This window comes from Manis javanica, chromosome 15 (assembly GCF_040802235.1).
Source record: "Manis javanica isolate MJ-LG chromosome 15, MJ_LKY, whole genome shotgun sequence".
NCBI lineage: Eukaryota > Metazoa > Chordata > Mammalia > Pholidota > Manidae > Manis > Manis javanica.
In genome coordinates this window covers 52,390,439-52,403,657 of record NC_133170.1, presented here as the reverse complement: position 1 = coordinate 52,403,657, position 13,219 = coordinate 52,390,439, and the positions used below count along the sequence as shown (strand labels likewise).

General features: G+C 37.2%; 1 protein-coding gene across 7 annotated transcripts in view; it reads right to left on the bottom strand.

The window, feature by feature from the left end:
* Positions 1–13,219, bottom strand: part of RBMS3 (RNA binding motif single stranded interacting protein 3) — a 1,487,986-nt gene that overhangs the window by 477,785 nt on the left and 996,982 nt on the right. For all 7 annotated transcript variants that reach the window (XM_073222890.1, XM_073222891.1, XM_037008613.2 and 4 more), the window contains one exon: positions 11,542–11,600. In XM_073222890.1, coding sequence (XP_073078991.1) covers positions 11,542–11,600 — 59 coding nt within the window. The remainder of the gene's footprint in view (positions 1–11,541; positions 11,601–13,219) is intronic.

Genomic DNA, 13,219 nt, shown 5'->3' with positions numbered 1-13,219 from the left:
TCAAACCGTCTGCCTTTACACAGACTCAACACCTGGCTTGTGTCTGCTTGTCATTAACAACATCCAGGATTGTTTACAGCTAGTCTTATTTATGGGGATTATTTCGAGGGAAGGAGAGCAAATAGTGGAGAGCTAGGCCTTGACAGATTTTCATTTGGATGCCGGCTGTACGACGTTTGACAAGTCCTACGGCATCTCCAGGCTTGTTTCTCATCAGGATAACGGGGATAATAATAACTCATGGAGTTCTATGAGAGCCATTCACCAAATGGTGCAGGCTGTTGGAAGTTGACAATGTACATGCCTTCAAGGGCCAAGCAGGTATACCAGGGAGTAAAGCGGGCTCGTTTCCAGAAAAGAACAGAATGGCTTAGACTCCACTCAAAAGCATTCACATAGAAATATTTTTATGTAGTAGTGTAACCAGACAACATTCCTTGGCTAGACAAACTGGGCCTTCTGATGAATTACAGGAATGTATGATGAGATTTCTAGACACCAGAATGCTGCATAACTATTTGACTGAGACTGAGCCACACAGCATATTGGCATAAATTTGTTTCCTGCTGCCATCACCATAAGGCAGGTCTTCTCTCCTGAGCAAATAAACCCAAGACACCATTCCTATTCCCTGCTGCTGGGAATCCCTCCTTTTTTCTGTGTCTTGATCTTTTGTCAGTTATATTTGGTTTGCTGGCTGATTGGTTAGTTGACAGGTTGGTGGGAAATATGTTGAACAATTTATTTCCCCTGCTTAAGGGAATCCAGATGGGAAACACAGGATACAAATGTTGGTGAATGTTGACAGGTCCCCTGGCCCCTGATGCTACAAAAACACTGTGGTTTCATAGAGGGACCAAAAATCTTCCTCTCCAAGAAACTGTCCTCTGGTCCGCTATCGGGTCTGATGTTTTTACCAGCTCATGTTCTATGCTAGCTTTTTATTGTCTACAGAATGCCACTTGTAAACTGAAACTATCTCTAAGGAAACTATACTTTATGGATTTTTTTAAAAATTCCCCTATCAAAAAGCAGAGCCAAAGGACTGGTTCTGGACTAGCAACTTGTGAAGGACATAGAGAGAGGACAGATGGGCTGAACTGGACAACATAATAGCACCTATTTAGTTGTTAACAGTAGTCCATATTGATAGGACACAATAAACAGGTGGAAATACAATGATGCAACGTAGAAATTATTATTTTCACATAGATTTCAAACATACACATTTTTATCAAGGCTTGGAAACAAGCTCTTATTTAATAATTGCATATGTGGTGTTAACTCATTATCACGGGCCTGACATTACCCTCTTAAAACAAGAAAACAAAGAACATGATCACCATCTAAGGCAGAACAGTCTCTAGGACTTTGCTGATTTTTGTAACAGTTACAAAGTAGTATAGGGTTACAAAGAACCCTTCGTAATATTGTATAATATAGTAGTACAAGGTTACAAAGAACTATAGGGATTTCACTTCAGGCTTCTTTTAATAAAATCACTTTATATTAAACTAAAACATAAAACTTTTAGGTATGTCTTTATCTAATGATTAAAAACTGTATGAGTATCTCATAAATATTTTGCCCCTTCTTTCTTTCTCACACACACACAGACATGCAGAGATTGGCATGAACCTATAATTACATTTCACTTGGAGTTACTCTCATGTGGTTCATTATCAGCATCCCCATGTTCACTGCAGCATTATTCACAACAGCCAAAACATGAAACAAACCTAAGTGTCTATCCACAGGTGAATGGATAAGGAAATTGTAGTGTATGTGTACATGGAATATTATTCAGCCTTCAAAAAAGGATCCTGCCATTTGTAACAACAATGTATGAATTTGTAGGCCATTATGTTAAGTAGGAAAAAAAGCCACAAAAGGCAAAAAACAAACAAAAAATGGCATGATCTCACATATGTGGAGTCTTAAAAATCAAATGCATCATGGTATATATATTAAATACATATGATTCTTATTCTAAAAATAAAATATTAAACATTTAGTCAAATCATTCTCAATTTCATCAGCTGCTTCTCTATGAAAATGAATAGTATCAGCTATAATTTCTTTATTTCTCCTATACAAAAGGAGAAATTGTCTGACCTTTAATCCCTCATCATTCAAATTTCTCATGAGAACCTGTGAGGAGGTTTATAACCACAGTGTTCTAACAATACTTTCTTAAATGAGGCTCTAAATCCTACCTCACATAATTCTCTTTTCCAGAAAACAAATTATTTCCCTCATTTATTCCTTTCATGAAAAGCTACAGTTTTCACTTAATTATGTATTTTAATATAAGAGCCCAAAAGTCATAAATTCTTTATCATGTATTTCTTATGGAATTTTGCCACTTGATGCCACTTAGTAACATCATAAATGTGGTTATTTTTCACATCTCTCTTAAACTCAAAGCCCAGTGTCTTTCCGTTGCTTCCTTAAAATCTTTTGTCTCAGCTCCTCCTTTTCCCATAGTGGACAAGCCCTGAGTATGTGAACAGCTGTGATATCTGCAACTTAGGCATTTTATTATTTCTTACTGAGGGAAATTGTATCTTTAAAAGTGGCACAGAGAAGTGTTCCCAGGATGCTTCATGAATATAAGCTTCTTCCAACGCAGGGCTAATGTAAGCTGAATGACCAGTAGGTCTGTCTGGATGCCTAGTAATTAAAATGACCTGCCCTTTTTAAGAGAAGAAGTACAAATTAAATGCGAACCTTGTGTTTCTCTCTTCTTTCACAACACAGACAGAAAAACATGCCAGTTTTTAAAATGATCGTACTAAATAGAGACCTTACATCACCAATATTTTAAGGATAAAGGGGCAAGTGAGCCAATTACAGCTACTTGCAGAACCATAATATATGATACATCCATTCATTTTTTGAATTCAATTTAGGTTTTTATAGTCTGGCTCTTTTTTTTTTTTTTAGCCTTATAACATGAGTTTTTCTCTCTCATACTCCAGAGTTCTCATTTCTTTACTAAACGAAAGAGAAAAGAGCTATTTTAATAACTCATTTAATACATGAATAACTAATAAGTCAATAAAAACAACGGCAAACATCAGATCAAGTGGTTATTAACCATCCTTTAAACAAAATGTGCTTTTACTATGATTTAAAAACTAAGGAAACAGGAATAGTTAGTCTTTTTTTTTTACCTTTGAACTTGTAAAACAACATTATAGAGTGAACAGCATAACAAAGGGTGAACAAAGAAGCATTTTTTGAAAGAACCTATCCAATTCAATTAGAATGAATTCCCCCACCTGCCACTGTAATGGAATGTGCTTTTCCTCAAAGACGGCAGGTTTATAGCCCTTGAAAAATCCTGAGAGCTATCAGATAACCAAGTCCAAAAAATAGGAAAGAAACATCTTTTAAGTACTCAAACGTTTTGCTATTAACAAAGCCAGTCTCAAGAAACATGTGTCCATTCATGAGAGACACATTCCTTGAACACCTACAATATACCCCGAACTGCATTAAATTATGTGAGATACACAGGAGCTCTTGACAGTGTGGTTGCTGTGAGAAGCCCAAGTCCAAGGCCAGAAATACTTACCTGATGAATGTGCCAGACATACTACAAACACGATGCCTTGTCATTTTCAAAGTATTTTTTTCATCCTAGGTATAAATAACCTAATTGGACTGGTGAGGAAACAGATGTTTAGAGATGTTATGTAACATGTCCAAGAAAACTAAGATTATTAGTCAGCGATTTTCTTGGTATAGACTTCTTTTGGAAAAACTTTGAAGGACTAAGTGGGGTTTCCTTAGAAAAATCACTATTTTTTGAAATCATATATTTGAAAGGATATTTATATGGTACTGCAAGTTTACCTAAATTTTAATAAATGGGACATGCACATACATATTGGTCCATTATCCTTTTATTATGTTTTGTATATTACTTAAAATAGATATTCTATATTTGATTTCCCATATACTTATAAAATCAATGATGAGTGAAAATAGGTAACTTCAAACAATCAAAAAGGTAATTCCATACTTATAAATATTCTCAGTTATAAATGCATAGTTTAGAAAATAACTCTGGGAAACATGTGTGTGGTGTGTACGTCTTCAGTACCCTGCGCATTTTTACAGACTTTTGGAACATATATATCAGGCCATGTGTGTTCTTTCCATTGACAGGATGTCAGCGCTCCCATAAAGATTAAGCCTCTGGAACCTGTGCAACCATTCTGAACTGTCCTGTTTCCTCAACACCGGAGCAGTAGGAAGTTAAGTCCCACCAGAATCCTGAGGAACATCTAGATGAAGGACACACACTAATCACAAGCATATGAGAGGTAAGGTAGTATAAGATCTTTGCTCTCAGATGGTGCTCAAAGGCAAGAGTGATGTAAAGTCCTTCATAAAGAATATGGGAAGGAGGGCTTTTTGAGAAAGTGAATTTTGATAAGAAATAATTGACACAGACTTTTAAAGGAAAGAAGAGAGAGTATTTTATGTGTATTAATGTAAGCGAAATTCTAAAAGTAGGGAATCCAAACACAGGAGTAGAACAAACAAATATCTGGACAAAAGGATTTATGTTTAGTTAGAAGACACAAGTTAGTAAAAGCAATGTTCAGATTACAAGTGAAAGAATATACTGCTGCCATCTTATTTTTAAGCCACTTTAAACTCTGCAAAAGTTATTTACAAATGTTTTTCTAATAACATCATTTCTACATGTTCAGAAGTGCTAGGGAAATAGGCTATATTAGTAATCGTAGTATAATATTAATTATAGTATTAAAATTAAATGTAAACTTATGCTTAAAGCAGCAATGTTACCTATCATAGTTAATGTTTGAGGACATTTTTACTTCTGCCTAATACGTATACTAACAGTGATTACAAACAAGTGCTGAGTAGATATATAGCTATAAAACATTGTTGAAGAAAAACATATGGTAGTACGATTCCCAAAACATATTATTAGTACCTATTTTGTTTTACATATATTTCAAAGATTTCTCAAAGCTAACACAGTATAATAATAATAATAATAATAATAATAATAACAGCAAAACTAAAGGAACCCTCTAAAATATTTAATATGCTGAATTGGATAGGCTTGGAAAGATTATTTTTGACAGAAGAAAATGTCTTTAGTTGCAGTTGTCTGGTTGAGTTGGAGGCAACAGATAGAAACCATTTACCTTTGACGTGGTTATTCTTCCCTAACTCTGGCTATAAAGCTACAAAAAATAGAATTTTCTCTTAAGATGTCCAGGATAAAAAGTCCATGTAAAATGTGCCTACAGAACAACAATTCAAAGTAAACTCGATGCATGGACTGAACTTACCAAAGCTCCTACACAAATGAGCATTTTCTGAAATGAAAACAAAAGCCAATGTAAATGCCAAATGAAGCAAATATATATATATATATATGTGCTGTTCACCTATGACTAGTGTTAAAATTAATACTGTTATAGATCAGGGTCAAATTCACAAAAGAAGCTCATGGAAATATCTCATACTCCCTATTCCAAAGAGAAGTGCCGTTGTCTAAATAGAACTGTTTTGCCTTTTTTTTTCTTTGATCATCTAATCCCATTATTGGAAAATGCAGTAAATGTGTTTTCCAGGTCATTCTGCTTCACAGGCTTCTTGCTCAGCAGACTGTGAGCCCACCTGAGGGAGGTGCCTAGTCCTCTCAAAATGGACTTCCTCCAGACTCATAAATTTCACAGAACATTTATTTTAGTTTGCACTGATTGGGGGAAATCACAGGTAGTAGAAAAGAGGCTTTCCATGGAATTTAGCTGCTTCCTTCACTTGCTTTGTTTCCCTGTGGACCTGCTCAGGGCAAGTATGCTATTTTTGGGAGAGCAAACAGTTCCATTTACACAAATACATTCCACCCAGGGGCATGTCAGTGTCCTTTATTAGGACTGATCCACAGGTAGGGGCTACCTCATACCCCGTAAGGACTCTCAATAAGCATATGACACAGTATACCATCTGCCTCTCCCTACAGATTCATGGGATTTAGTGTGGAAATCCACACTTCCCTCATTTGCTATATAAATAGCCCCTACCAGTGAGTAAGGAAGAAATTTAAATAAGTAAAATTGACTCATTCCAAATTTGTCCAAGGAAATGGCTTCATATTTAGTTATCACCTAGAAATAATTTTTTTAAAAAACATGTGTAACATAGCTATGGATCTAGAACTGCTAAACGAATTCATTCACACCCTCCCTGAAAATTGTCTGGGAGGGTTCTATCCCTCTCTAAAAAATGAGCATAGTACACAAATTCCTCTTGCAGAAGAAATAACAGTTTATGACTTTATTTATATAAAGAATGAATGATATCCTTCATGGATGACTTCAGAACTTTTAGATACTTGTCTACAACCTTGATTTTAAGGGCCCAATGAAATGTTAAGGGCAACATAAGCTTCCATAAATATAATTCAACCAGCCTGTGGCAATAAAGGCAGTAGGGAGCATTTCCAACTCTTAGAAGTTGGTATGCTTGGCACACGCTAACTGCTCTTATATCCTATGGCTATTAGGCATGGAAACTTCCTATGGAATATCCATTACTCATTCCCTTTGCTCTAAACACAGCCTGTCAGAAAAATGACTGGCAGGGGTGGGTGCCGAGGAAGCCAAACTTAAAAAGCAGGAAAAAGCAGAGACAAGTCAACTAACTGCAGATTTACACCTTGTTTTCAATGGCTTCTTTCATTTAATTTTTTCTGACTATTTAAATTAGCAAATACACTGGACCCAGGAGGAAAACAACATGGGAAGAAACACAAATTGAAAGCCGTGCAAATCTCTGTGACCTGCCGTGTTTGGTCAAGGGTATGACTAACTTATTGGGTCCTTGTGTTTGAATATCTGAATGAACCGTGGTCTGTTTTTCATTACTTCCCATCCGGAGCTGTTGCCTGCTTTGTTCAGCAATTTCTGGCCCTTTCGGCCTGATGGTGACAGTTTTGTTTTATGTTGTGGTATTTTACAGAACTAAAGCAGCCACAGACACTGCCCAAGAAAAAACCATCTTGAACACGAGGGGTTCTGCTGAAAGAGTTCCTGTGACCCCTCCCAACAGAGAGAGTGCATGTTTATCTGGGCCTGCCTACTGTCCAGGATGCACAGGGTGTGGCTGGGATGCCGCAGGGGACAAAAGCCCTTCCTTTAGATGCTAAGATAGAGTCAGAGTCCAGAGTGGCCTTATACATCAAGGTTAATTTTGACGCCTTTTCTTTTCATCTCCTAGGAGACAACTTTCTCATAACTCACTAAACACTGACTCGGATGTAATAAACTGCATGTGTAACAGCTCATGAAAAACTGAACTCGCATCTTTAAAAGCAAAAATAAATAAATCCTGCCTTCATAATGTTTGGTTTTAATTGCATAGTCTTAGTCTGGAGTCAAGACAGCAAACGATTCCGGAGTAAGTATCTGGCAGAAGGCCAAATCTGATTTGCATTGTCTAAGCACAGGCTCAGTGCTCTTGGGGACTTCGAAAAGCCACCTCACACACACTTTGTACTTCTTTCCTTGAGAAAGCAATAGTCAAGAAGAACTCAATGTCTGTCTATTATTTAAAGAACCAAAGCATAGCATTCTCTCCTAATTCATTGCTATTTTCATCAGACATTATTTTACGAAAACACAGAAACATACTTTCATGAGGTACGTGGGCTTCACAGAAAGAACCACCAAAATATAAATCTAATAGAAACCAAATAAATGTAATAGTAATCTATCACCCATATTCCTACCACCTTAACAAAAAGATTTTTGTTTTGCTTAATATTGCTGGTATTTTATGGGACAGCCAACACACTAGGTATCATTGAGCATTATCCATGTATTAAGTCATTTACTCATCGAGTCAGGCCCTATTATTTTTAAGATGGGGAAACTGAGGCACCCAGCAAAAACGAGTAATTTACCATGGTTTGCACAGCTCCTAAGCTATAAACCAGGCAGTCTGGCCCCACTGTAGACATAACCATAAGCAATCCTGACTTTTAAATACTTATACATCACCATATTTATAGTACACATTATTTTACATACTTCTATATTCACTTAACTTCCCATAATAAACATTTTCACAATTTGACACTTCAGTCCTCCTGCCTATACTTATAATGGGGATACCATAGTTGTATATGCTCCATAAGCTAACATTGCAATGTTACCTGTATTTGTTCCAGTACAGAGAATGAAAGAGTGCTGAGAGGGTGCATACACACACATTTTAAAAACTATGCTTGAAAAAAAAATATTTGGGGTAATATTCTCAGTGGAATTAGTGTTAATAGTCTGCCCTTTACTGCTCTCTTCATACTGACTTTTTAAAAACCTCTATCAATTTAGCATGGCCCTAATGAAGAATGATGGGCCAGTTTTCCAGTAACCATCACTGGATGGCCTGCGTGTTATAAAGTCTGCTACCTGAGTGGGTAGGAACTGTCACTGCAAATTGCTTTAATTTACATGTTTACAATGTTGCCTGACTCTCCCTGAGGATATTATTCCTTTATTTCTTTGCAGCCCTCACTAGTGTTTTTGTGTTTTTATTTTTTTCCTCTAACATCCTTCTCCCACTGGTCCTGTAAGCGGGAAGTTCTCCTAGCTCCTAGCTCCGTATGATTTTGCTCCTACCCAAAATCTCCAGTTTAGAATCTTACACCATAAAATGTTACAACCAATGAATCTTCATTGTCACTGTGGTCTCCAGGCCCCTCATATCATGCCTCCTATTCTCCACAAATACTTTCTGGATCACTTTTTCTAATACTCTGCTGTCTTTGATTCTTGGCTATTCCAATAGATATTTCAATGGTGGTTTCAAAGCCCTGTTTTACCAGTTCTGTGAACTCCTCAATGATGCCCTATCTTCCTCCCAACTTAGCAGCTTGCTCCCATGCCATCCTTCACAGCTATAAACAATTTTCTACTAGCCCCCTTGTAGACAGCCAAGCATTCCCCCACCACATCCCTCTTTGAAAATAAGTTCTCTAGATGACACAGGGCCTGACTGCATTGGGTTTTAAAGTCTCTTTGGAGAAAGAAAGAAAATAAGAACTTACAAGACAATGTGGGTAGGGGTGTTAGGAATTGATGGTATTTATCCAAATCTACCCTCTCTGTGAAGAGATTATTGCTTGCAGAAACTCTGACAACTCTTTTCAGTTACATCTTTTACTCTTCAAACCCCCAGTTTTTCCAGATGAGCAATTTACCTTTTTGTGGTCACTAATAGTTGATGGAGACAAGAGATATCTGCATCTTTAGCAAAACTTTGCACAGTGAAAGATCCCTTCATATCTACCACTCCAATTACCATGTGATGGGTTCTGAACATCTACTGACACTCACAGACATTGCTTATCTGTGAAACTTTCATACTTTTGATTGATGCTAGAATAATTATTATTGACTGCTTGAGTTGGGTACCTCAATTTTCTCTGGTTGTATAGGTATTTTTACCCAAAAGACTTTGGAAAAGTGTTGGACATGTCTGGAAGCAATGGAACTAGCATTCTAATGCTTCTCACGTACCAAAGGCTTCCCACTGGCCAAAAGCCAAGAGTATCCCCTGGTCATGGCTCAGCTTTGTTCTTGTATGTGCTCCAAGATTCAGCTTTCAGCTTCCCATGCTAATGTACCCATCCTTGTACCCCTTCTCCAAGTTACCCTTTGGTGTTATCACCTGCTCCCTTGATTTCAGTCACCATGGGTAGCTCTGAGCATTCTTGTAGCTTCCTCTCATGCAGCTTTCACATAGACCTTATGCCCAGTTCAGCATGTCCAATACCGAACTCATTGCTTTTTCACCAAAACATACTTCTGCTACTTCTGGACCTCTAACCTCAGTAAATGGTACAGCCATCTCTCCCAGTCATGAAAGCTCAGTGCGCAGTCTTCATTTTGTGATTCCTTTCCTTTCACCTTTATAGAGAATATTCAATTTTACCTTTGAAACCTCTCATGGTGCCCCCTTTCCATTTCCCTAATAGAGCCTGGGTCACTTGCTTCATTTTCCTTTTAATCTACGAATTTCAAATCTACTTTGCTCTTTTTCTGCCTCCAGTTTCTCCCCTTTGTAATTTGATGTCGCTCACCTTTGCCAAATAACTTTGCTAAAACAGAGACAGAAGCATATCAATTCTGCTAAAAAAACTTACAGGTTACATGTAGCATTAAGTTCAAACTACCCAGGATAACTTTTTAAGAACATCCATAATCATGATACCTTTCTGTCCTTTTCCTACTCCAGTTGTGCAGGTCTGCTCAATTACATTCTGAAATTCGTCCCTGCACACCAGGCTCTCCCAAGCCCAGCCGTTCTGCCTTGCCTTTATAAACTTCATCCTATAAATCCATAAAAAGTCATCTCCATAGTCTCCTCTCCCAGTATTTTTTGGACACCCCATCACAGATACCTCTGTTATACTCTCACATACATTAGGCTGATACACTGATCCTAATAATTATATTAAGGTTAATTTCTTGCCTTTTTGGTTTCCTTTTCAACTATGAACTATTAGATGACAGAAACCATGTCTTATTTTCTGTCCTGTAGAACCCAAATGCCTAGTGCATTTGTGGGTGTATAGGAGACATGGACTGCTTTTCTATTTTGCTTAATTGAATCTGCCTACTCTTATCCAAAGAGGCCATGGGATACCTGCTCCTAAAACTTGTGCACATTATATTTATATGTAAAATAGGGGCAGTGTTTAGAATAGTATTGGCTCTACCTACTTCTTAATGTCCATATTACAAAAAAAAAGACTGGATTAAAGGAACAACAAATAACATTTGTTACAAGAAGCATTCCAATTTTCCAGTAAGAATGGAGTCATGCAAACAGTGCAATATAGATTTCATAAATAAGTTAATGCAACCTTTAAAAGTGCATGTGATTCCCAGACATAAGAAACATGAACCATGGATACAGTCAAATAACTTCAGGAGTATTTCCAGGAACAAAAATAAATAAATAAATAAAGGAAGGAAGGAAGCTTAATAAAATACCAAGTCTGAGATCCCGTGAGATGCGTACAGCTGAAGCTTAGACACAATGGGCCCATCACTACATTCATTCCTCATCAGCAAATGTTGGTAAAGATTTAAAGAACAGAAAATTAAACCATGTTTTGCCTGTGAAAGTTTTCCCCAGAGTTTCTCATTCTTACATAGGAAATCAATTTGCATCACTGATGATATCATTCAAATCAGACAACCCAGAGTTGTTAAGAGGTAATTTAGCTTTATGCTGAAGCAATTTGAAACTTGTTCTGATTTGTGATTTTCATTTTGTTTGTTAATGAAAAAAATTAATGAACAATGCTACTAGAAATGCAATTCATCAAAGCCTCAGCAGTACTAAAGAGGTTTGCCACCTACTGTACATTGAGTCACTAGGCACCGGTGCCTGGACCTCCACACTTTGGAGGAGCCATCAATTCACGAGCATAGGCAAGAGCTCAGGGTACAGGTGTCCTGAGTACAGTTCACATACCTTTGCATTGATTTGTGTTTTTGTCAAGAATTGCCTTTGTGGATACAATTTTTCCATACCTGAAAGAGAGAGAGAGAGAGAGAGAGAGAGAGAGAAATCCATGTTATTGTAGCCCAATGAAGACACTTAAACCACCTTAATGAACATCAGTGCACACACAGTTGAACAGGAAAAAAACAAGAAAACAAACTCTGAACTCCCATTTCACACCTGGATGATCTCTTTTCACCAGTTCCTCTTTATAACTTGAGAATGTGCTTCCCTACGTAATCGCTGGGTTGAGCCTTCAAAAATAAACCTGTCAGGCTGTCAGAGGTGGCTGAAAGGGGATTGCGTTTGATTGTGATCAAAGTAAATCACACTGCGTGGATTCATGGAAAAAAAACACAGACCTTGGCACCAGGTTGAACGGGGCTCATGTTCAGCTCTGTGCTTACCTCGTGCTGTGACCCTGAGCCACTTAGCATACCCCTCCAAGCCAATTTTTTCATCTGTAAAAATGAGAATGTAATAATCACCTTTCAGGATTTGGGAGCAGGCTAAGTGGAAATATTGAGATTCTCTAGCAGTGCTCCAAAGATAAGTGAGACAATTTTTGCTACTGAAAATATACTATAAGTTAATTGAGGATAAGGGCTGAATTCTGTATTTTCAATGCCTGGCTTCATAGTTAATAGAAGCTCACTAAATGTTTGCTATAAATAATATTTTTAGCAGGTTACCAATGTTACTTAATCTGCAACAAAGTTTCTACCATAAATATCTGTATACATCATAAATGTATTCATTATTTTACCATCTCCTGCAGAAGACCTAGTCTAGGTTTTATCTTTTAAAAGATGAGTAATATGGAAAATGAAACTCAATTTACATGAGCCTACTGTCTGAGGTATAAATTGTGGGTCTGTCTAAAATGATTCCTAAAACCCTGTCCTTTAGGATTCCATGAAGAATGCTTCTGTATCAACAATAATAACATGGAGAAGTTGTAATGCCAGGTTAAGTGCCAAGTTTATTAACAACTCATAGTCTTCCCAAGATTTCAGCTATGGTCCCAAAATATGTGGCAAGTTTCTTCTAATTCTGGGTTCCTAAGCAGTGGAAAAATATAGGACAAATATTAAATATTACCTGTATTAATGAACTTGGTTCCTGAACATCAATGTTTCTTTTGCATTTGCAATCACTTTTTACTGTATCATTGATTCTTTGGAGCATTTTGATGATCACTTATTAAAAGGCTAGTGTGGATAATAGCATAGTACTGAAAATACCTTTGCCTCTTTCCCTCCCACCCCCACATCTTTTGACCAAAGATGGACTGAAGGTCCTCTAGAAACTGATGGGATTATTGTCATCATGAAAATGATACCACCTTTTACATGGCAAATGATTCCCATAGGATCTGAGCTATTGACAGGTCACAATAGGAACAAAAATATTTGTGTGTAATCAGATGAAGGGCTCTGGGACAATTGCTACCAGTCACATTGCAAGCTCATCCCTTGTTAAAATCAGCCAGAACTGGGCTGGAGCTGTCCAATACTGAATTGAGTACATTTTGCCAGCATAACCTTGATGTTTCAGCTGCTTACATCCTTGATATCACTCCCTTTTCCGCACCATTTTAACTATAACCCTCCAGGTAACTAAATCAAAAAGGGTTAGGGCTGACAAT